The following is a 26,043-nucleotide window of genomic DNA, read 5'->3' as shown; positions in this document are numbered from 1 at the left end:
AATCGGAAAACAGAGCTAACTGTAGAGAATGGCTATGTTTTGTAGGGTTTTGGAGTGGTAATTCTGGAAAGCTTGCAATCAAGAATGTTAATAGAATTACAGGAACAGCACCAAGCAATTGTAAAAATGAAAATGTTAGCTCACAGTTTGTTTTGGTGGCCGAGCTTAGATGCTGCTATAGAAACCGAATGGAAGGCAAGTGGAATGTGCATGGGTAGCAGGAACTCACCTGCCTTGCCACCCATGGAAGTGGGCTAGTAGACCGTGGCAAAGGATACATATTGATTACACAGAGAAAGACAAATATACTTGTCTGATGGTTATCGATGTGTATCCTAGATGGCCTGAAGTAGTACTTGTACCAAATGCCACTTCAGCAAAAACAATTGCGGTATTGAGGGAGTTACGTGCTTCCTATGGATTCCTGGAGGAGATCATCTCCGACAATGGACGGAAGTAAATCGACAATTTACTTCTGAGGAGTTTCAACAATTCCTCAGGCCTAATGGTATTAGACATACTCGATCGGCTCTCTACCCTTCAGCTTCCAACGGTGCTGCGGAATGATTGGTGCAGACATTTAAACACGCTTTTGAGAAAAGTAACAAACTCGGCTTGTCAGTACAGCATCGAGTTGCACATTTTCTGTTAGCTTACAGATAGACTCCACAGTCGACAACAATGAAAACTCGAGCAGAGCTGTTTTTAAAGAGACAGCTTTGCACACGTTTCTCATTGCTGAGACCAGACACATCACAACACATGCAGCTTCAACAACAAAAATGAATGCAGTGGCAGAATGCAATTTTTAGATCTACACTCAGGTCTCTGCTTCCTGAATAACGTGTACTGGTAAAAGATAACAGGGGAGGAGGAAACAAATGGGAAAACAGGATCATTAAGAAGGTAGTAGGTCCAGTAACATACATGGTTTTGGTAGCAGGGAAACTTGTAAAGAGGCAAATGTGGGCTGTGAAAGAGAATTATGTATCTGAGATTGAACCAAATGAAAGAAATGCTGCGTGGTGTGATGATAATGATGTTTCTGTATCCACAGAGTTAATTGGATGTAACACTGAACATGTTGGAAATGCTGAGTGTAGATAACTCTGAAATGCCAGTGTCTGTAACTGTTTCAAATGGGGAAAATGTAAATACCGAGTCATGTACAACAAGTTCTGTTGTAACCCGTCCCAAACATAACCGTAAGCCTCCAAATAGATTTAATTTGTAATTGAAAAAAAAGGGGAAAAGAGTGTTCTGCTAAGGGGGGGGGGGGGGGGGGGGGGGGGGGGGGGGGGGGTTGTATTTTAGAGACGGCCCGGTACAGAGCGTTGTTCATGTGCACAGCACGCACGAAATTGTTAACTTGCATCTCAACACGTGCAAGGCCGCGTGTTAGCTAGAGTATAAAAGCAAAGGAGCGTGTGTGTTTCAGGTTCTGTGTGTAACTGTGACAGAATAAAAGACATTGATTCTGTACAGTTCTCGTTGTCTAGATTCTTTTTTTATTTCCTTGCACAAAATACATAAGTGTCTGATAACAAAAACACCCAAACAGACACAGCTGCAATGGCAAGCAGTGTTGCCAAGTCTCACAAGAAAAAAAGCTGTTCTAGGTTTTTTTTAGTAGTTTTAGTTTTTCTTAGTTGAACTGGTGGGGGTGGGATAATTCTAATGATAGCAGTCAATCACGCAACCTGCGACTCTCAAAAAATTAAAGCGACGTTTTAAAAATACAAGCCATGTATTATACAGACTTGGCAACTGTAATGGCGTGCAAAAAATTAAATGAAAACAGATTTTGCATAATTCCCACAAAATGCGTATAATTAGCTGTTGGGAATTCATACCTTATCTGTGTCTTGATTTTCACCTGTAATCAACAATCCTTTGATAAACATGTTGTATGAAGTGCATGATAATCCAGCTGAGCAGTCAGCACGGTGACCATGTGCTGGTTTCAAAGTGTCTTTCCTTTCTTCTGTTCTTGCGGATTACCAGTACCCCCCCACCCCCAACCCCCCACTACTTGGGTATGCCGTTGCTGGGATACTATTTTTTACAGATACATGATCTTCAGTTATTGTTATGGTGAAGTTCAGAATAATCAGTGATCGTCTTTTGATGATTTCAGAGCCTCCTGGAATCGCATCGACCACAACACAACAAATCAAAAGCTGTCTGTGTTTTGGATTTCTTTTTAAATCACATGTGCTACACTAGCTTGGCTCACATTTCCATCTGCTGTTTTCAGTTAATGATACATAAATGATATGTAATGGAGAACTGGGTTGGTGACATGTGTTCATCCCTGAAGAGCTGTGGAACTCATTCCTCACCAACTCCCCATCGAATCACAGCCAGACGGCCTTCGTAAGAACACTGACCTACTACTCTACCTACTGTTCTGCCTTCATTCCTTTTGCTGGACCAGCGTGATTCATCTTTAATCTAGAATTGGACTTGTTTCAGACAGGAAGATTGTGTGGACAGTAACAACTGGACTTTGGTTTGCCGTTTCATTTGACCTAAATATCAGGGTATGATAGTTGAAATTTGAAAGTGTATTATTTAAGTGTTGGTTAAATTGGTTGAATGGAAGATAGCCGTGTATTAGCCTTACACAGTCATTTGAGCAACTGAGAACGTCGAAGATAAAACTGCAGATGTCAGAATTCTATCCAGTGACACCTCCGCTCATAGAAAGCAGACACCTCCTTCTCTTCTCTGGCTATTTTTAGAGATCTCTGTGGCGATCATTTGCATACAAGCGTCAGATGGAGAAGAGGGGGAACTGAGAGCAGAATAAAGAAGGAACTATAGGAGAGGAGAGTTGAGAGCCACTGAGCTGCTCGTCTGGCTTTGGAACACAGCACAAAGGATTGCTAACTCTACTCTTGAACTCCAGCTCTGATTTATTGAGAAAAGACTACCTAGTATACTAGTGCACCTAAGAGCACATGCTTTTTTCAGCAAAGAAAGAAAGAAGCTTCTCTGTCCCCTGTTTACTGAATGCATTGTTTCTTTATTCCCTAAAGAGAAGTTGCAGAAAACGAGCTTTTCTCTGGCTGCCTTTCAGTTTCCTTCCTTCCTGCTTGGTTTGAGCAATCCGCTGATAAAACGTAGCTGCTATGCCAGCTGTGATCTCCTCCAGCCTGGACTATCAGATTGGCTGCTCCCCCGTGCCCCAGAAGAGCACTGACACAACCGGGGCTCCTGGCGGGATCTACTCAGCCATCCTGAGTAGAAACTTCCCCATCATTGACAAGAGATACAAAAACTTCTTGGAGCTCCGCGACAAATACTTAAAGAAGAAGGTTCTGTTTGAAGATCCTGTGTTCAAGGCAGATGACACATCTCTGTTCTACAGCCAGAAATTCCCCATCAAGTTTGAGTGGAAAAGACCGCCTGTAAGTACATCTGCCAGTCACCCATAAAAAGAAACTGTGTTCAGTGACCCAGCAGCTTGGCAGCAGTGCACTTCTGAAGGCTTTTACTGCTAGGAGCATGTTGTTTTTAAGTTGAGCATTGTGATGACGTCACATGGTAATATTTTAAGCCTTTAGCACAAATACAGTGCGTGCTATTTTTTACTGCTTTTGATTGACATTTTCTTCCAAATTAATTATTCAGAAAATGTGAACGACCATCCATAACTGCATTATGATGTAGAGCAGTGTTTCCCAACCCTGGTGCTGGAGACCCATTGTGTCTACTGGTTTTCATTCCAACTGAGATTTCAATTACTCAACTAGACCCTTAATTGAACTGATCGTTTGCTTAATTAGACCTTTTTAATTGTTTTCAGCACTTACAGTGGCAGATTTCAAGTTGTAACATTTTACAAGTAACTTGAAATAGGCAACTGTTAAGAGCTTAAGAACTTGCATTATAGGACCTTATTCACAAAACCACAAAGACTTTGTTGAGGAATGTTTTGGTAAGGGTGTTTAAAGTCCATTTTGAATAATTAAATCAAGTTGGCAGATCATGTGTTTCAGTGTCTATATAGAGGGTTCAGAGTTATTCTGCTTTTTCAAAGCATGACTTTATCTAAGAGAATGTTTGTGAAGAGTATATTAAAAAATAGTCATTAAAACAGTCTTTAAAATATTATGAACAGGGACATTAATCTCTAAACTAAACAAAACAAAACTGATTTATTATTTTCAATATTGGCATATTATTTTAACTGATAGATTTTATCCTAAGCACAAAGCCAGGTAGATTTAGAGATAATAACTCCACATTGAAGCAACAGAACTAAGGGGGGTGTAAAACAGAATTGAAAATTACATTTGACATGACAATACTTGTTTTTAAATGTAGCTGTTTAAAATCTCTATTTGCAATTTGACCTTGAATTTTTTGTAGTGCTTATTGTACGTTCCTCAGACAAGCTCAAAGACAGGTTAATGCAGTAACTCAATATGGAGCACTGGAACAAACACCAAAATCAGTGTATGGATGTATAAATGCAATGAAGCCATTTGAAGCTAATTACTCCTGGTTACTGTACACGTGTGTGTGTGCGTGCGTGCGTGCATGCATGCGTGCGTGTGTGTGTGTGCGCGTGCGTGCTGGGTCATTTTCACAATAAGCATCAATACATCTGATCATGATTGAATTTATCAATTTGAAGCTACATTTTTTACATATATTTTTACACTACCTCAGACTGGGACTGTGAGGCTCCAACATGATTACCAAGATGTTAACATGTGGCATTAAAGCCCCTTTCACACTGGCATGCTGTACCCATTTCAGGACCTGGTGTCATGTGGGTTGGCTACGTGATTTCACACTGCTTTTGATAAAGCAGGGTTGACCTGGGTGACAGATGCAAGTACATGATGCGTGTATCAATGCCCCGGAAGCAGCTTGTTACAGATGCTTCCATCCAAGCTTCTCTGGATTGAACAGTCGGCCCAAATGTTGGTTAGAGCAAATGTTTCTACATCCCTGCTGCAATCTGGCTCATGTTGTGCCTCAATCAACAAAAATATGGCTAAACAGAATAAACAGAAGTGCTCCTTGCAGAAGTGAAACCTTCACACAGACGTGGCTGTTTGTTATTACGTCGTCTCATGTACCCGTCGTGTATTTTGTCTTGCTCAACCCGGGTCAAAGCGTGTCAACCCACATCCTGAGGTGGGCCACTGGGACCCGGGTGAACCCAGGTATGACCCAGGTACTCACACTACGCGGGATTGTGCCCCGGGTCCGGACCCAAGGTAGAAATGCCAGTGTCATAGGGGCTTTAGATGTGCTTTCTGCAAGGTTCAAAGCAGTGTAAATGTGCTCATTTCCACGATTCTGCTCCAGGGGTCACAGTAAGCACGTTACCTCTGGGAAGCTGATATTGTCTCTCACCATTTGTATAACATAAGAACACATTACACATAAGAGGAGGCCATTCAACCCATCTAAGCTTGGACGGTTTCTCATAGCTGACTGATCTCAGAACTCTGTCAATTTGGGTCTTAAAGGATCCCAGTGATTTCCCTCAACAACCCGGCTATGTTCCCATTCCATCCCTTCTCCCCATTTTGTGAGGAAGTGTCTCCTTCCCTCTCCCCTAGGTCATTTCCAAAGGTGTCCTCGGGTCCTGCTTTCTGTATTACGCATCAGATTAATGCTACTATTTTGTCATGGAGGTCATGGAAATGGTAAATTTGAAAATGAAAAGTGAGTGAAATCTTGGAAATGGATGTAAAAATCATTTTGATTAGCCACTTCTTTTATTTCCTTAAAAAATGCAGTAAATCATGCACTGAATGTACAAATCTGCGAGTATCTGTAAATTGTTTGGTTGAGTATGCACACAGCATTTACGTGTAGCTATGTTGAATGAGACAGCTGAGCAAGCATTGGTACAGTACATACCAATAATCCTCAGACAAGTCTGCACTCAAGTGTAACCGCTGCACATGGAATGCAGAATCAAAGCTCAACACACATCGGTAGCATTGGCACCCCCAAAGTTGCATGCCCACCCCCACAAATATATAAATAAGCTACTGAATGGAGAAAAGAAACAATAGACCACAGGATAGTGTAGGCTTTTCAACATATAACTTAAATAAAAATATATTGTAGCGACTTGCTAACTGGATAAGTGTCAACATGAAGGAGACAGACAAAATATATCTGTAGCATCAAACGCCACTCTTTATTTTACAGAAACGCGCCTGTCAGCTGGTGTTCTGAGTAGCTCCGACCTGTGCTCCTTACACTATACATGAACATATTTACTGAAGTGTGGACTGTAAATTTTTTGACTTTCTTGTTTTCTGTTGCAGTACCATCGTTTTTTTTTTTCTTTCTCAGTATTAGGGGGGTCTATTATAAGAAAATACATACATTAACAACAAGAACAACAACAATAATATTTATATAAATATATATAAAATATATATATATATATATATATATATATATATATATATATATATATATATATATATATATTATATGTAAAAAATAAGAGACCACTGCAAAATTATCATTTTCTCTGGTTTTACTATTTATAGGTATGTGTTTGGGTAAAATGAACATTTTTGTTTTATTCTATAAACTACTGACAACATTTCTCCCAAATTCCAAATAAAAATATTGTCATTTAGAGCATATATTTGCAGAAAATGACAACTGGTCAAAATAACAAAAAAGATGCAGTGTTGTCAGACCTCGTAGCCTACAACCTTGTACTTGGCTTGATTCATGCCGAAGCTGCCCGATTCCAGCTTTGCTGAAGCACCCCCAGATCATCACCGATCCTCCACCACATTTCACAGTGGGTGCGAGACACTGTGGCTTGTAGGCCTCTCCAGGTCTCCATCTAACCATTAGACGACCAGGTGTTGGGCAAAGCTAAAAATTTGACTCATCTGGGGGTGCTTCAGCAAGGCTGGAATCGGGCAGATTTGTCTTTGTGAAGGACGCATGAATCAAGCCAAGTACAAGGTTGTCCTGGAAGAAAACTTGCTTCCTTCTGCTCTGACAATGTTCCCCAACTCTGAGGATTGGTTTTTCCAGCAGGACAATGCTCCATGCCACACAGCCAGGTCAATCAAGGTGTGGATGGAGGACCACCAGATCAAGACCCTGTCATGGCCAGCCCAATCTCCAGACCTGAACCCTATTGAAAACCTCTGGAATGTGATCAAGAGGAAGATGGATGGTCACAAGCCATCAAACAAAGCCGAGCTGCTTGAATTTTTGCGCCAGGAGTGGCATAAAGTCACCCAACATCAATGTGAAAGACTGGTGGAGAGCATGCCAAGACGCATGAAAGCTGTGATTGAAAATCAGGGTTATTCCACCAAATATTGATTTCTGAACTCTTCCTAAGTTAAAACATTAGTATTGTGTTGTTTAAAAATGAATATGAACTTATTTTCTTTGCATTATTCGAGGTCTGACAACACTGCATCTTTTTTGTTATTTTGACCAGTTGTCATTTTCTGCAAATAAATGCTCTAAATGACAATATTTTTATTTGGAATTTGGGAGAAATGTTGTCAGTAGTTTATAGAATAAAACAAAAATGTTCATTTTACCCAAACACATACCTATAAATAGTAAAACCAGAGAAACTGATAATTTTGCAGTGGTCTCTTAATTTTTTACAGAGCTGTGTGTGTATATATATATATATATATATATATATATATATATATATATATATATATATATATATATAGCCATAACTTGCTTGCTTGATAAACCAGGGGGGCGATTAATTCAACTTAAATAAAATTGGTTGAATGGGCAGTGGAATAAGAAAGGAGCACCATTCATACATTAACTTTACATTCAAAACGCAGACAAAATGTATCAATACTGTAATCAGTAGATAAGCCTACTACTGTATAAGCAGTGTCTTATATTGAAATCTATGTGAATGCAAGGTAAGGTGCTACAGACTGTTGCTTGATTGATCTAGGGTTGATTTACTGCTGTATGTGTCTGTTACAGTAAAGCGTTCCTGCATTATACAGGTAGTTGTTTAGTATCTGCCAGCTCGGTTTATGTTACACACCCATGGTTTGTACTATGATACCGTGCTGTACTCTTCATTCTGTTTTTTGAGTTGTTCTTTCAGCACCAAGAAAAAGTGTGCTTGGGAAAGTGATAAGTTTTGTATCAGTCCGAAAGAAAGATCATGATTGCAACTTCCCTGTTTATTTTTTAAACATGTATTAACACTAGTGATGCTTCTATCACAATCGTTCTTTTGAATATAATCATTATATAGATCTGGATGGAACCTTGTATGATCGCTGGGTGTTTCCCATTGTCAGAAAGCGTCTGCATTTCACTTCATTGATTGGGTGAGTGAGTGCTGGAGTGATGAGAGCGGAGTTAAGGCTTGCTTTTTAAAAGCGTTATTTTGTGCTTGGCACATATTTTCAAACAAGACAGGATCTCGCGAATTGTTGGCCACTCCTGCCAAATTGTGCTATGGTACATTATATTTGTGCACAGGGCAAAACGGATTGTGGCACGCAAACGAAGTTTCGAATATGGCACATTCGCACAAAACCCTCAGCGCCGTGTGCAAACATTTCAAATATCTAAGCCTGCATGTTTTTTGTATTGGAACAAGCCAAAATGAAGTAATCAGTTATGCGTTTAACTCTTTTAACCTTCAATGAAGTTTAAATGTTGTAGGGTTGGATATGTGAGTGTTATTTCAGTAACTCAGTAAGAACCACTCTGAGTGGCCGCAGACATCATACAGGGGCAGGGAACCAAATAAGAAGCTACTTACTCTTTAGTTTTCTGGACTTCCAAAAGGAGCAAAACAGTAGCAGACTACCTGAAAGTAACACCTGCAGACTGAGAGCTTTTTAACCCTCTGGTACCAGATAGCATCTTTTAAATATAAATGTTTGCTCTATCATGTGTATCTTTCCAAACTGATTTTCTGGTTGCAAGACCAGACTAAGGCAACATCAGCCAAAAACTAGAAACCCTCCAACACAGATGCACTAAAAAGAAAGGTTTTGTTAAAGTCTTTAGTGTGATCTTCTAGGCCACATAGACTCAAGCTGTGTGACATGGAGGATTACCTTAATTTTTATAAATACCATTTCAGTCCTTTTGAAAACATTCTCCACATGCACCATTATTAAATATTACAGCATGCAGGCTTGTTGCAGTCCCATAGTTAAAAAGCAACAGTTGCTGTAGAACTCCAAAAACAAAAGCTTGAGTGAACTCACAGTCTGGAAATAGAGAGTTTGTCTCTATAGGATTAGCTCCTATAGTTGTGCTGAGAATGCCCAACAGCGAGGCCCATTGACAGCAGGTTTAAAGAGAGTGAATGCCTTCTGCTGAGGCAGGGCAAGCCTTGTGTAGTTCTTTGCACTGACAGGCATGCTGTTCAGTGGCTATTGTGTGTTTCAGCAATAATGCAGAGAGCAGTATATTGAGCCCTGCTGACAGGGGGAGCAGACCCTCCAGCCATTGTCCCCAAGCCAATGAGAATGCAACAGAGGGAAGATTTGTTCCCCTGAGTTCATTATGGCAGGAAGATGACATCACTGAAATGTGGCCAATCAGAGATTAGCTGTTTGGATTTATGCCAGAGTTTTCAGCCTTGTTAATGTATAGTGAAGGTAGCGAAAGCCAGAGAAACATTAGACAATGCCCTACACACCGTCTGGCTCTTTCTGTGACCGGCTGATCCGGGAGAGGGAGAGGAGGGATGGGGAAGGCTCGCTGGTCAAGCCCATCCACTTTGTGGGTCAGGACTTCAGGGAACTCAAGGAGGAGTGCCTCAGGAAGAAGACTATCTTTGAGGATGACTACTTCCAGGCCATCGTCGAGTCCTTGGGATACAAAGAGCTGGGCCACAAGTCCACCAAAGTGAAGAACATTGTGTGGAAACGGCCCAAGGTGAGAGTGGTCCCGGGGCAGAGACAAGCACAAGGGGAGCCGCAGGTAGATGTGGTGTGAGAGGAGCTGGCCTGCAGTGTGGAGGGTTCCTCCACCTGCTTTGGGATACTCTGAAGGTAGTGGGTTTGAATAACTCAGTGGTTAGAGTGCTGGGGTGCAGTGTGAAAGCTGGTGGGTTTGAGTAGCTCAGTGGTTAGAGTGCTGGGCTGCAGTGTGGGAGGTAGTGGATTTGACCAATGAGAACAGTACGGTTGGTTAACAAAAGGCAGTGGACTGAAACGTGAATATGTTCATCAATCTTTCTCTTTTATTAGTTGGCAAACAAAGTCTTAGTTGCAGCTACTCCAATGCAGAGCTCAACCGTGTATGCCACAATAAGGGCAGACACTTGCTATCTCAGAAGAAACAAGTGTTTATATGTGGAGCAATTTGTTTCACTGGGGAAAGTTTTATGTGTAGCACTATGTATAGTATGTGACTGCCAAGGAACTGCTTAAGGCAAAATACCAAACACATTGGCCATTAGCAGCTAGGTAGTAAACAGCAGCCTGGTAATGGATGTCAAGGTATGTTATATTACAGCTGATTGTGCTGAGAGGGTATTAGTTGCTTTATGATGCAAGTCTTTGTTTCTAACTGTGCTGGTGTACTGGATTGCATTAGACTGCTTGACATTAGGCTGCAGTTTTACAGTAACAGATTCAGGGGTAAAAGCATACTGATATCAATTGCTGGACAAATGGCTAATGAATCTGGTTAAGATTCAGACCAGTGAGGTTTGTAGTTCTTAACAGCAGGCCTGTATTTAGTTGGTGAACAAACCTGGTGTCTATATACTGTAACAAATACACTCAGCTGTAGTATATGTTTACTCCATTCCCACTCCTCTCTCTAGATCCACAGTAACCACAAGGCTGTCAGTTTGATTTACCAGGGCGGTGCCTGGATTTTTATTAGACAATCATAAGAACATAAGAAAGTTTACAAACGAGAGGAGGCCATTCGGCCCATCTTGCTCGTTTGGTTGTTAGTAGCTTATTGATCCCAAAATCTCATCAAGCAGCTTCTTGAAGGATCCCAGGGTGTCAGCTTCAACAACATTACTGGGGAGTTGATTCCAGACCCTCACAATTCTCTGTGTAAAAAAGTGTCTCCTATTTTCTGTTCTGAATGCCCCTTTTTCTAAACTCCATTTGTGACCCCTGGTCCTTGTTTCTTTTTTCAGGCTGAAAAAGTCCCTTGGGTCGACACTGTCAATACCTTTTAGAATTTTGAATGCTTGAATTAGGTCGCCACGTAGTCTTCTTTGTTCAAGACTGAACAGATTCAATTTTTTTAGCCTGTCTGCATATGACATGCCTTTTAAGCCCGGAATAATTCTGGTCGCTCTTCTTTGCACTCTTTCTAGAGCAGCAATATCTTTTTTATAGCGAGGTGACCAGAACTGAACACAATATTCAAGATGAGGTCTTACTAGTGCATTGTACAGTTTTAACATTACTTCCCTTGATTTAAATTCAACACTTTTCACAATGTATCCGAGCATCTTGTTAGCCTTTTTTTATAGCTTCCCCACATTGTCTAGATGAAGACATTTCTGAGTCAACAAAAACTCCTAGGTCTTTTTCATAGATTCCTTCTCCAATTTCAATATCTCCCATATGATATTTATAATGTACATTTTTATTTCCTGCGTGCAGTACCTTACACTTTTCTCTATTAAATGTCATTTGCCATGTGTCTGCCCAGTTCTGAATCTTGTCTAGATCATTTTGAATGACCTTTGCTGCTGCAACAGTGTTTGCCACTCCTCCTACTTTTGTGTCGTCTGCAAATTTAACAAGTTTGCTTACTATACCAGAATCTAAATCATTAATGTAGATTAGGAATAGCAGAGGACCTAATACTGATCCCTGTGGTACACCGCTGGTTACCACACTCCATTCTGAGGTTTTTCCTCTAATCAGTACTTTCTGTTTTCTACATGTTAACCACTCCCTAATCCATGTACATGTGTTTCCTTGAATCCCAACTGCGTTCAGTTTGAGAATTAATCTTTTGTGCGGGACTTTGTCAAAAGCTTTCTGGAAATCTAAATAAACCATGTCATATGCTTTGCAATTATCCATTATCGATGTTGCATCCTCAAAAAAATCAAGCAAGTTAGTTAGGCACGATCTCCCTTTCCTAAAACCATGTTGACTGTCTCCCAGTACCCTGTTACCATATAGGTAATTTTCCATTTTGGATCTTATTATAGTTTCCATAAGTTTGCATATAATAGAAGTCAGGCTTACTGGTCTGTAGTTACCTGGTTCAGTTTTGTTTCCCTTTTTGTGGATCGGTATTACGTTTGCAATTTTCCAGTCTGTCGGTACCACCCCTGTGTCAAGAGACTGCTGCATGATCTTGGTTAGCGGTTTGTAAATTACTTCTTTCATTTCTTTGAGTACTACTGGGAGGATCTCATCCGGCCCAGGGGATTTGTTTATTTTAAGAGCTCCTAGTCCCTTTAACACTTCTGCCTCAGTTATGCTAAAGTTATTTAAAACTGGATAGGAACTGGATGACATGTGGAGCATGTTGTCAGTATCCTCCTTTGTAAAAACTTGTGAAAAGTAATCATTTAATATATTTGCTATTTTTTTTCTTCATCTACAATTTTGCCATTTGTATCTCTTAAACATTTAATCTCCTCTTTGAATGTTCTCTTGCTGTTGTAATATTGGAAAAACATTTTGGAATTGGTTTTAGCTCCCTTAGCAATGTTCATTTCTATTTCTCTCTTGGCCTTTCTAACTTCCTTTTTGACTTGCGTTTGCAGTTCTATGTACTCTTTCTGCGTACTTTCTTTTTGGTCCTTTTTTAATGCTCTGTAAAGTGCCTTTTTTCGCTGAATATTTTTTTTAATTGATCTATTAAACCATTTTGGCAATTTAGTTTTACATTTAGATTTGTCTACTTTGTCTACAAATTGTGTTAGGAAGCAGTCATTTGTCATTTCCACCATTTCTATTTCATCCTTTGCGCTACCCATCAGGTTTTCCCATTTTATTTGGGGGAAGTTGAAATCCCCAATTAGTATGGCTTCTCCTTTGCTACTCGCATTTCTAATGTCATTGTAATGTCATTGTGCTCACCGTCTGAATCTAGCGGTCTATAGCATGCTCCTATTATTATGCCCTTTGAATTTTTGTCCGTTATTCTGACCCATATTGATTCGGTTTTATTTTCTTTGTCCAGGTTTAACACCTGGGCTTCAAGACTGTTTCTTATGTATAGTGCTACCCCTCCTCCTCTTCTGTCCTGCCTGTCTTTCCTATACAGTGTATACCCACAAATATTATATTCGTCCCCATCACTCTCAGACAACCATGTTTCTGTAACACCTATCACATCATAGTTACCTGTTAGTGCAGTAGCTTCAAGTTCTAGAATTTTGTTTCTGATACTTCTAGCATATAGATAAATATATTTAATGGTTGTCTTACCTGAGTTGTTGTTCTTGTTTTGATGCGGTCTCCCTTCTGTTTTTTTGTTGATTTCTCCCCCCTTCCTTTCTAGTTTAAATGCTTCTGAACCTGCTCGAGGATCTTTTCTCCGAGTAGACTGGTTCCCTTGTTATTTAAATGCAGTCCATCCCGTCTATACAGATAGTCCTCGTTGTAGAATGTGGTCCAATGATCAAGATAGGTGAAGCCTTCCCGTGTGCACCACATCTTCAGCCATGCGTTTTGATTAATTATGTCCAGCTGTCCATATGGTCCTTTGCAAGGTGCTGGTAGTATACCAGAAAATACCACAGTTTTGGTTTTCTCTTTTAATTTCCTTCCTAGCTCTCTGAATTTGTTTTGCAGGGATTTTGGTCTGTCTCTTCCAATGTTGTTTGTACCGATGTGGACGACTACTACCGGGTCGTCTCCTGTTCGTTCTAGGAGCCTGTCCACGTTCTCAGTGATGTGCTTGACCGAGGCTCCTGGAAGGCAGCACACTGTTGTAGTAAGGGGGTCCAAACTGCGAATTGAACTTGCTGTGTTTCTCAATATGGAGTCCCCAACAATCATGACCTCCCTTCTTTTTGCTGTCTGGTCACCACTGTCAATAGGGTCCTGGATGTTGTTCCTTTCATTCTCTTGTTGTTGGTTCTGCTCATCAAAATTCTGAAGTGACTCAAATCTGTTGGTTGTTTTGATTTCTGGTGGTTGTGTTTGACGAAGTTTCTTTTTTCCCTGCTTCTGCCTACCTGAACCCAGCTGTTCTGACCTTCTATCTCCCTGGTTGCTTTCAGTCTGTTAGGGGTGATGCAGAATTCCATGAATTGTGGGTGCGCCAGTTCCTCAAGATCCTGTTGCTATCTCACTTCTTCCAGCTCCATTTCTAGCATACTTACTAGTTTATGCAAATCCTGGATCGCGCGGCACTTTACGTACACTTGGTTTAGCTCCGCTGAGTTTTCTCGGATTTCCCACATCAAGCAGGTGTCACAGATTACTGGCTTGAAGACCATGTTGAGGGTTTTTTTTTTTTTTGAAGTTTAGTTTCTTCTGCAGCCGTCAACCTGCTACCACACCCTGGGCACCTTGCATTGTGGGATTTGTAGTGTGCTGTGGGTGGCCATTTTGTGACCTGTAGTCCTTTCCCTGCTGCCATTTTGTGATGGTAGAAAGTGCTGTCAAAACCTCAGCCCTGACGTATTTACCCTCTATAACCAGACCCTTTGCTTTATCACAATACAACATGTGCAACGTGCTTCTGTTCCTAGGGGTAACATATCACAATATATTTGATGATTTTGGTCTACAGTAGTACTGTCTATATAATGATTAAAAGATAGTGTCTGTGTTCATCTTATAAACTAATTGCACAAGCAAATTTTCTTTTGAGAGTATTTTAGGAACACAGGCATCTTACTCCAATATTGTTTAGTCAAAGAAGTATGATATCCATAACACTGTCCTGTTTGATGTACATGAACTGTATTTTAATCATAAAAACAGTTCTAAATTACTCAGTAACTCAGGAGGCTCAGTTTTACAGAACGAATGTGAGAAACACCTGTACAGTCTCTTTCTGGTTTTCTTGAACGGCAACTAGTATTTTTTGTCACATAACCATGTTTTTTTTTTTTTAATATATAAATAAATAAATAAAATAAATGCACAAATAAATAGCAGGGCCATGGTAAAGTGTCTTTCACTGCTGTTACAGTAAATGTAAGAGCATAGCTTATCTGTATCTGTATATTTTAATAAAGGGCAAATATGTTTAACATGAATAAATAAATATGTTTCTTGTTTTAAGGTAGTGTATTTTACAAAACATAACCATTTAAACTGCATTACAGCAAGTAATGTCAAATTACTTGGACACAGGTTGAAAAATATGCAGGCGTTCCGAAAGGCTGGACCACAGCAGAACGAATGTAACAGTGTTTAGTGCATTTCAGATGTGTGTGGATGAAGTGTTACATGTATATCTGTTAAATGCATACTTACTATCTTTGAGTAACAAAGAACTAAAACACTGTGGATGTAAAGTGTTTTATTGCTGAATCACAGCAGGGAGATGGTTTGTAAAACAGCACAGAACTGTGGTGAGAACTCTGAAATATATCCTTATCAGTGTTTCACCTTCAAGTTCACCACAGTAAAAGCATGGCAAAGTGTAATAAATCATAGTGAAAACATGATGAAGTACAGAGAGGTATGGTAAAGCATATTAAAAAAAAAAAAAAACATGGCAGTTCACTGGAAACTGTGATTCTCGCCTGAGCTGCGTGTCAGGAATTTCTCTGGATACGTGCCTCCCCTATTGGAAACCCCAGCAATGACCAGCAGTGGTTTTCAACTGGTTGTGCTGGTTATAGAGCCAGGTTTACTGTCACTTTATTGCAAAGTCAAATCTACACTCTTAAAGGAATAAACATGCTATAAAATGGCAACAGTTTATTTTTTTTAAATGTGGTCATTCTTTCAACAAAAAGAAAAAGAAAAACATTTATAGTACCTTAGCCAAAATATAACTTCTATTATAAAACACTAACCAAATATCTTACCTCATTGTAACAAGGACCTGTGGGAGACAGACAGAGCTTAAAACTTTATACAATAACAAGCGTGTGTTCTTTGTCAAACAAATAAGCTATATACTAGTAATAATAATAAAAACTTGGAGCATCATAGTAAGCAACCTTCCCCCGGCTCTGGTTATCCAGTTTTGAACCCAGATTTCTAACCCTCACTGCTCACCACTCACCAATAGTTTCCAGAGCTCTTGAGATTCCAGCCCGGTGTGTGTGGGAGTACAGTGTTTTGATTAGGCGGAGTTCTTATTTTACCCTTTTTAGAAGGCATTCTCAAGATAGGAGACAGACATAGTTATAAGGACAGCCTGAGAGCAGGCCAGTGTAGCGTGGCTCTTCATACAGTATCAGGGACAGGTCTGAGGGTTCTGGGTTACGATCTCCCGACCCTCCACCCGTCACATGCTCTGAATTCTCTCTTTTTGCTGAGGCACGCAGGGTACTGACTGGAAATGGTGGCAATGAAAAGCAGTGCCAGTTCAACCTTTGGAAAGGGCCTAATCCCCCCTGCAAAAACCTTTTCAGTGCCTGGGACTAAAGCCCTAGTCATTTTACTCCCAGTAAGTAGTGACAAGGAAGCTTCGAGAGTTGCCACCAGGTTCTCCACCGATCAAAGATGTTTCGAGGCAGGTGTCTGTATCTGGAAAACTCAAGCCGTATGTAGTTCATGTATTAATGTATTAACGTAACATTATTCAGCAGGTTCCATTCAACTTCATGAAGCAAAAAGAGTTCAAGGAAAACCTTTGATCATAGCTGTAGTTTGTCAACATGTACATAGCCAAAAGTAATTCACACTGTGATCCTTGAAAAAGAAATGCGGATTATGTTTAAAAATATATAATACTACTACACAGTCAACATGGGATTCAGAAGGTAAAGTAGTGAGTTTCTTGCAGAACTGCAAAAGGTTATTTAACGACAGGTATATTGTGTATCTAAAGACTACATGTAGGATACTAGTACAACATCATAATGATTAAATAGAGTCCTACCCTACTCAGTAGCAACATAGAACTCAAGGTATTGGACACTTCTTAAATAGATCTGCATATTTCTATCACTGTACTGTACACAGGGCAATGCTTGTGTGGGAACACTCTAAGCAGGACTACTGCACTTGCTGAGGTATCAAAACTGCACCAATAAATGTCACCAGGCTTGCTGCTATGCAGCCTACTTTGTGTCCATAAAGTAAGTCACATTGCGCATAACAAAGATGGTTGGGTTAGGCAGGCATCACAAAAATGCATCTGTAAATTTGCTCGGAGGCCATGGAGATGTTGTCAGCTGTCCTGAGGTTGAAAGTTTCCTGACCTGATGCCAACTCTGCTGCCTTCTGGCCTCCGTCCTTCGCTGGTAATCCTGTGTCTCGACAGCAAAGGAGCTGAAACTGGGGTACAGCTGTAATCAAGCGGGAGTCTTTGGGTGCAGAGGGCCACAAGGCCTAGCCCTGTTGAAATTCCACCAATGTATTGTTTTACCCTGGTCAGAACTGGTAATTTGTGCTGGTTTTCATGGCTTGGAATGGCTGTATATCAGTTCAAAGAAAGTGAGCTTTTTATGTTGTTTAAAGAAAAAAAAAAAACAGTAAATTTAAAGACTCTGTGCTGTAAAACTGTTAATATGTTGATTGTTGTCCTCACACTTGTATGTATCTAATTGCAGTAAACCTGTGTTGGGTTTTATATACTAGCATGCTGCCCAGAAACCAGGAAATGTGTTCTCCAATTCCCAAATCATGGTCAGCAGGAAAGATAATGGAAAACACAATTACAGCATACAGGAAAACTATGTAGGAGCAACTGGGAATAAGGTTTATTTATTCAACAGGGGTGTGTTGACAGAATGTCAAGTAGTCATGTTTTGGAATCTTTATTGCATAATGACCGGTGTGGCAGAGCATAGGGTGGTGGGGTGTGTGTGTGTGTGTGTGTGTGTGTGTGTGTGTGTGTGTGTGTGTGTGATTGCTTAATTGCTTAAATACCTATTTAGAAGAGGATGGAATGTAGCCCGGTACTAATTGGGGGATTTATCACTCATTTACAATGTTTGTTTGTAAATCCAAATTTTGTGTAATAGTTTGTTTTTGTGTCAATCTTTGTGTCTTCTTATATGTGCTCACCTGCAGCCAATCACATTAGAGCTAACTTCAATGTAAACAATGGGATGTTAAAGTCACAGTCTTGCAGTGTAACGTTCATCAGCACTTCCATGGCCCATGAGTGCGACAGTGACACTGAGCTCAGCTGGACTAGTAATGGTCTAACTAGAGTGTATGTCAGGAGAACACGCAGGTGAGCTTGAATAAGAACATACCAATTGTATCTATGTGCAAGGGGTTTGTGTCCCGTCCCCACACACTCTCTGTTAGGACTTCAGTAATCTTCAAGCTAAAACCAGGCTGCTGTTGAACTGTTTGTTTGTCTCGTCAACAGGAGATCTGTGAGAATCCACAGTTCATCATCGGAGGAGCTAATAGAACTGATATCTGTCAGGGGGATCTGGGTAAGTGAAACTATTTTACATTTCAAACGCACAGAGTGCTAGGGTAGTTTTGTATGTGCTCCATAATGTCTATTTAAGGAACGTGTTTTTATATTTTACATTTTTTTAAGAGGATGATTTTGATTAATTTAATAACTAAACACAATACATTTTATTAGCAAAAGGAGACAGCAGCTTCAGAAGGAGTGATTTTAATTTCAAATCTTCCAAAGCCTGTCTTTGCCATTTGTATTTTAACCATTGAATCTGTACCATGAGTGCACATTAATAAGTACCATGTGTGCACATTTTGAAAGATTGGAGTTTGTGAGGAGCTGATCAATCCAACATTTCAACCCGCTGCTCCCATGCTACACCTAGAGTCTGGGGGTCAGAAATCTTTATCTTGAGAAGCAATAAGCTACAGATGGTTTTGAAATTAGAGCTTAAACAGCAAGGTGGTGGGTGAAAGCATTCTTCTTGTTGTTCAAATTGATTTTGTATCATTTAGTCTATGTGCTAAGAAGTCCTATCATACAGCGCACTGCAGTCCAGGCCAAACCTTACTTGTGTGTTTCTTCCATCCACTAGGGGCAGAATGTTGCAGGGGGACAGGGTAATGGTTACACACTGGTGTACCAGCTGCACTTAGAGAGAAGACATGCTTGAGCTGTACTGAGGACACAGGGATGCTTTAAACATGTAAAACAGGATGAGATGACAGATAATGATACAAAGAGAATCTAAACAAGAAGAAGAATATATCTGTTAAGCTCACAAGTGTCTCATTAAAAAAATCCCCAGATTTTTAAATGATAGTTTGTAATACATGTTTTATTTTTTCAAGACTATTGGGACATATTTACCACAATCTGTATTTTCTCCTAATTGTTAGTGAATGTGCAAGACAGGGGCTAAACTAAATAGTCAGGTAGATACCAATCCAACCCTTCCTGCCGCTGGGTGATGTGTAAATGGCAGCCCTTTCCAACTAACACTGCATTGGCACAGACAAAATTGATTTCTGCTGATTGCACATGAATGGGAGTTCCCAGGAGGCGGCGCTCAATTGGCTGAGTGTCGCCGGGGGGGGGGGAAGGGGTCTAGGTCGGCCAGGGTGTCCTCGGCTCACCGCGCACCAGCAACCCCTGTAGTCTGGCCGGGTGCCTGTGGGCTTGTCTGTTAGCTGCCCAGGAGCTGCGTTGTCCTCCTACGCTGTAGCTCCTGGGCGGCTGCATGGTGAATCCGCAGTGTGTAAAGAAGCAGTCGGCTGACGGCACATGACTCAGAGAACAGCCTGTGCTGAGGGCTGGATTAAGGGCTTGCCTGTGCTGAGGGCTGGATTGAGGGCTTCCCTGTGCTCATGCTGGATAGTGCTTACTCCAGTGGAAGGGAATCTCATTTGCAGCAGTTCTCATTGTTAGACCCTTCTTAGTGGAACAAAGAGGCAGACAAAGGGGGAGGCCGCGGGGGAGCCTCACAGCACCTGACCAGCATTGTTCCAAAGCAGGGTGACAAAGGTAGGCTGTTTCCCTATGCAATTGAACCACAGCCATCAGCAAAAAGGACAGTAATCTCCACAAAGCAGCTTCCCCACCACAGGAAAAACTGTTGATTCGCACCTGAGGAGGAACACTTAAGACATGTGGGGATCAACACCGGACATTGTCCTTAAAAAAAGTGAGGAATGCACTGCAAATGTATTTAGTTTCTTGTAAATGTAGTGCTCATAAAAGATGAGGGAGACTGGCTGCAGAATGCACCTCAATCCTGCAGAGGAGCTCGGAGGCCCAGCTGACTATTTCGACAGTCTTGCCTTCAACCGCTTGAGGCATGGATTCAAATCTGCATAACAATTGATATGTTTTAGTGATCTCAACTTCGACCCCAGTTGACATCACAAAACCAATGCAAAATACAAACCACATTAATTGCTACATGCATTGAATAGTAAAAGGCAACTGAAAGGTCCATGCATGACTTTAATCAATGACAATGGCTAAAAGTAATTTATATTGTGGAGCCACAGAACTTACAACCACTCAAAATGATTAGTGGCATTTGAGGCAGTTTACTCTAGTGCCCCCTTCTGTTTCACAAGATACATTACACGTTGTTTACTTTAAAGGGCTAGGTTCTGAAAGGTTTTTACTCCAAATCCGTCCTTTTTTTCATAAAGGAAACCCCGGCGCTATTTGCGGTAGTGGAGTCTGATTCCTCTGCGATCTGATAGCAGTGCTGATAACAGTCTGTACTGAAGTCCTATTTATTTACAAATGTCTTCTCTGGATAATTGTGCCTGGGATTATCTTTAGCGTTTTAAACATGTAATTTTAATGAAAGTCTTCTGTTAATTAGTCCTAGTGTCTGCTTATTAAGTAATGAAGAATGCTGTACATTATCCTTTACAGAGGTCCTTCAGTAGTGGTGACAGGTAGAGGCACTGTTGATTTCTAATGCCTGATAACTTCCTGTGCTGTAGGCATAACTGCAATTAAAAGGCAACAGGAATCTGTTGTGCTACTGAATATAAACATATACATGTCCTGAAAAATGTAAAGATCCTCAGCAGGTCAGTGATAAAGTTGTTTGTGCTTATAAGAGGTAAACTTTATTAGCACATGCCCTTGTAGGACTTGAATGTGAGTGTATGCTTACCCCTCACAAGGTGAAACCTGACTCTGCTCATTAAACACACTCCCACACAGCAGCTGTCTCAATCTTTCTGATCTGAACTCTGGGACTCTGAAGTCTGTCTGTAGTCTTAGGTAGAAGCAATGGCAGTGGAAATGCAGCATACTTTAAACAGGCATCATGTTTAGTAAGTGGAAAAGTACAGAAGCTGTGTCATAGTGTACAGTAGTAAAACATTTTTCTTAAAGTTATTTTAATTTTTTATGCCTCCATAACTAACAGGTATTAATATGACATATTGTTTAGCATTGAGTGTATAGGCTTTTAAATGTATATAAAACAAATATAAGAAATCACTAACCACCCAATTCCATTAACTAGCGGTTGGTAAAGATGCTAAATGAAGGAAGACATCATGGTCACCATGTAGTGTGACTAACAGAAAAAGATATCGACGAAGGAAGGGCATGATCAATTATCCCAATGTTTGAATGAGAACCCCACACACTAACTCAACAACTTCCCTGATGAGAACCAGGCACACTAACTCAACAACATCCCTGATGAGAACCTCACACACTAACTCAACAACGTCCCTGATGAGAACCAGGCACACTAACTCAACAACATCCCTGATGAGAACCAGGCACACTAACTCAACAACATCCCTGATGAGAACCACACACACTAACTCAACAACATCCCTGATGAGAACTCCACACACACACTAACTCAACAACATCCCTGATGAGAACCAGGCACACACTAACTCAACAACATCCCTGATGAGAACCAGGCACACACTAACTCAACAACATCCCTGACAGGGAGCTTAACTCCCGCTTCCCTCTGCTGCACTGGGAGAAAGATGATGAATTGATGTGCATTGAGAGGTACAGCAAAACAAGACACTTACAAACATTTTATAGCAATTAATAGCCTATAAACATATATTTATAATAGATCTGTGACCAAGACAGAGACTGAAAGCACAGAGCATAGCAGTCTGCTGTCTTCAGCTCCCCTACACATCAGTATTGCAGTATTCCACATTAGGTGAGCTATCACACAAATACACAAATTTCACCACACATGCAGCTTCGATATTATAATTAAAACTAGAATGAAATAAAGCCTTATCTGTGCTGTTCCATGCATTTGCTGTCTCACTGACACCTTGGCATAACACAGACCCAGACACGATAAGGAACTCTGCCCCCCCCCCCTAAAAAAAACCTCTCCAGCCAGAGAGCCAGCAGCGTGTGAGGAACATGATCTGTGGAAGGAGAGGGTCAGGACCGCAGGCCAAGGGGTTGGATGTGCCAGTGAGTGATGATTCTCACAGGTGCTGGGGTTTTCAGTGTATGCGTCATTTTGAATGCCTGTTTGTGTGGAGTTTCTCCCACAGAAGATGTAGTATGCTCCAAGGTGAGCTTTGGCTAGTGGTTCTGTATATGCAGCAATAAGCTTATCCAATCTTGATGTAGTGTGAACATCATTTAGCAGAAGTCCTGAGAGTATGAGATTCTGGAGGTAGGTGGTGGTGTCTGAATGTCCATCCATCTGTAGGTAGATCTGGAAAACATGACATTATTTGCTGTAGTATTAGTGATTGGGAGAATCAGACTATGAGGGTGTATGGGGGGGTCGGTCTGTATATCTACCCATCTGCGTCACACTAACATGTGCATATATCTTGACAACACAAGATATTATTCCATATACTGCAGATCAGTCATGGTATTACACTTGACCATGCTACTTATACCTCACTTACCTAATGCCATCTAGGTCTAAAACACCACTTATCAAATTTGTTGCCATTGCTTGTTCTGTACCTTTCAGTCGATAATGTTTAATATATATATATATGGCATGGTATGGCAAAGTGGTTTGCAGTGTGCTGGTGCAGGAGTGATGCGTTGATGGTGAGTGATGATGTTTATGTTAATCCTGGTCTGGTGACCACAAATAATATTCCCAGGCAATACACAGTAACGTGTATTGCACTGTTTTTTTTTTTAAAGCACAGGTTTACAGTCCCAAGTAATAACACAGTTTTTTGTCATCTACAAATACACACACACATTGAACAAGTGCAGTGATGTCTGAGTTTTATGCTGGACTCTGGCGACAGCTCCAGATCATGTTAGTCGTCTAATAACAACAAACAAACAAGTAAAATCAGACTTGACAAACAAAGAAGACACCCACAATACACAATACACAATACGTTCCCTTCCGAGTTAGCGTTTAACCATAACAAAGGAATAGATCACCTCACTACGTCATCCCTTTTGTACCGTCAATCATGCCCCCTTGGTTAACGATCGCAACAGCTCTTCCAATCTGCAGCTGCCACATCGTTTCCCTTCCAGGTCGATGATTTAGTGTACCATAGCTCTGCCCCCTTTCTAGATGGCTGACTTCCACCTATCCCTGGGAATTAATTGTCAGGCCATCCAGTCCAGGGCACTCTGTTCCCTTTACACAGTGCCCTCACAGGTCGGGAGGGAGATTTATCACCAAGAATCATTCTGTCTCTGTCACATATGGTCATTAATTTTTTCATCATACTGCTAGCTGGTATCTGGTACTACTAGGTTAAATACAGTGTCATGCCTTTGCTCTCAGCTAATCTGTTACACTTGCACTTCTCATCACTTTCTTCTTAGTCAAAGCATGTCACTCGACAGGGGAAGCAGCTGGTTGGTTTATGACAGAAAAGAGGCCATTAAAGAAGTGGTACTACACTTTAATCAAGTGTAGTACCAGGTATCAAGGCTTCAAATACAAACACATGCCTGCTATATCATGTGTTTCTTTCAAAATATAAGGATGGGAATTGCATGACAGGTAAGACTTATGGAAATTGATTCTGCCCTCCTTTAACAAGCAACCCTGTCCAGAAATGACCCCCCTCTCTTGTTCCCATGTAGGGGACTGCTGGTTCCTGGCTGCCATCGCCTGCCTGACTCTCAATGAGAAGCTGCTCTATCGAGTTATACCTCCAGACCAGTCCTTCACAGAGAACTATGCTGGCATCTTCCACTTCCAGGTCAGGGGTGAATATGGGAATATCAGCATCCTCCTAGTGGCCTCCAATACCTGAGCCAGCCTCTCAGCGGAGAAGGCCTCTGATTATATGCAATATAGTTTATTCAAAAGGAGAGGGCCTAAAATTCACCTAAGACCCAAATACCATGTATTACACAACAGTCAGGCCAGTTATAGAATGGACATGTTCCTTTTGCATCAGTAGGTGTTTGGTCATTTCCCAGATGTGTGGTTTCCTGTATTTGGTGGTGTTGCAATCTCTCTTTCCCTCTTCCTCATTCTCTCCAGTTTTGGCGCTATGGCGACTGGGTGGATGTTGTCATTGACGACCGGATCCCCACCCTCAACAACCAGCTGGTGTTCACCAAATCTGCAGAAAGGAATGAGTTCTGGAGCGCTCTGCTGGAGAAGGCCTATGCCAAGTGAGTCTGGAGTAACCCGAGCTTTGTGGAGCACGGGACAGGCTCTTACATCCCTGAATAGATGACCGCCCACGCTTCAAATATATGCAGTAATATTAATGAGCAATTCCTCTTACCAGAGCAATGCTACCCCAAATGTTTTTTTACTTTCATGGAATGTACTACTAGGTGTGGGGCATTTATTGACCTTTTAACCCCAGTCAGAACCCTTGCTTAGTAAAGTGCTAAATGGTAATTGTCCCTCTACAGCAAGAGGCAAACTTTTTTAGAAAACAACACATTTGTCCTGTATATTACACAAGAAGATTGTTCACAATTGCAGAAACTCGTTTTCTGTGGTAAAATTCAAATCAGTCATTCTGCATTGGTTCTGTCTCATTGTTATACTGTCTCCATTTTTCCTGATCCTCATGGGGATCTCAAGCACAATAGAAAGAAAACAATGCTGATGTACAGGTAAGTAAGCTGGGTTGAACTGAGTTGGGGATGGAGGGGGGTGATGCTGGGACATCGAGGATGGAAGGTGCCCATTTGAAGACCCCAGACATGTACCCTACTTAGCTCAATCCAGACGGTTGTCATGCTGATGCACTGGGGAGACCGCACTGGGTTGATCCCCAGAGCCAGCATCGCAGCCGTTGTGTGTGCTGATGCGCTGGGGAGGCAAAATGAGCCGATCCCTGGAGCCAGCATTATACTTCAGCAATCAACACCAGACAGAAGGATATCTACATCATCAGATGGAAAACAACGCAAATGGATGGAGATGCAGATGGATCACACTAGTTTACTGCAAAGCTACGTCTTAGTTGGCGCTTATCTTGGCGAGAGACGAGTTCAAATCAGCATGAAGTTCAACATCTTCTCTCATGTAATTGAAATCTTAAAACACTGAGAGACATCTAGTCAAAATTGTTCTTCTAGTATAGCTACATATTTGACAAGCAATGAAAGATTGTATACAGGTTGGAATGGAGGCTGCCTGGTAAGCCGTGCTGCCCTTTCATGCCTGTGTACCCCCAGGCTCCACGGTTCCTATGAAGCACTGAAAGGAGGCAACACCACCGAGGCAATGGAGGACTTCACCGGGGGAGTGACAGAGTTCTTTGAGATTAAGGAGGCTCCTAAAGAGTTATTCAAGATCATGAAGAAAGCTCTGGAGAAGGGCGCCCTCATGGGCGTGAGTATCGACGTGAGTATCGGCCCCATGGACCATATGCCTTCCTCTCTAACTAGACGTACAGTTGTAGTCAAAAGTTTACTACCCCAATGGAAATTTATAATTTTTAGAAATTTCTCAAAAACAAGGAATTTTAGGAAAAATCTTTTGTAACAAAAAGTTTTGCTTTGGTGGATGAGGAAAATAAAGTTACAAGAAATAATTATGATTTATTTCAGCAATTTTTTTTCAAAACGCCAAAAATGCTAATTCAGAAGTATTCATACCCTTTG

General features: G+C 41.0%; 1 protein-coding gene across 2 annotated transcripts in view; it reads left to right on the top strand.

The window, feature by feature from the left end:
• The first annotated feature begins 2,546 nt into the window (after window positions 1-2,546).
• LOC121324768 (calpain-3-like) overlaps window positions 2,547-26,043 on the top strand; it is a 40,928-nt gene continuing 17,431 nt past the window's right edge. For both annotated transcript variants that reach the window (XM_041266930.1, XM_041266929.1), the window contains exons 1-5: window positions 2,547-3,413; window positions 18,430-18,499; window positions 24,052-24,170; window positions 24,458-24,591; window positions 25,615-25,783. In XM_041266930.1, coding sequence (XP_041122864.1) covers window positions 3,135-3,413; window positions 18,430-18,499; window positions 24,052-24,170; window positions 24,458-24,591; window positions 25,615-25,783 — 771 coding nt within the window. In that variant the 5' untranslated portion in view covers window positions 2,547-3,134. The remainder of the gene's footprint in view (window positions 3,414-18,429; window positions 18,500-24,051; window positions 24,171-24,457; window positions 24,592-25,614; window positions 25,784-26,043) is intronic.

Source organism: Polyodon spathula, chromosome 12 (assembly GCF_017654505.1).
Source record: "Polyodon spathula isolate WHYD16114869_AA chromosome 12, ASM1765450v1, whole genome shotgun sequence".
NCBI classification, from domain to species: domain Eukaryota; kingdom Metazoa; phylum Chordata; class Actinopteri; order Acipenseriformes; family Polyodontidae; genus Polyodon; species Polyodon spathula.
Note: the sequence above shows the minus strand (reverse complement) of the source record. Positions and strands in the feature narration are given on the sequence as shown.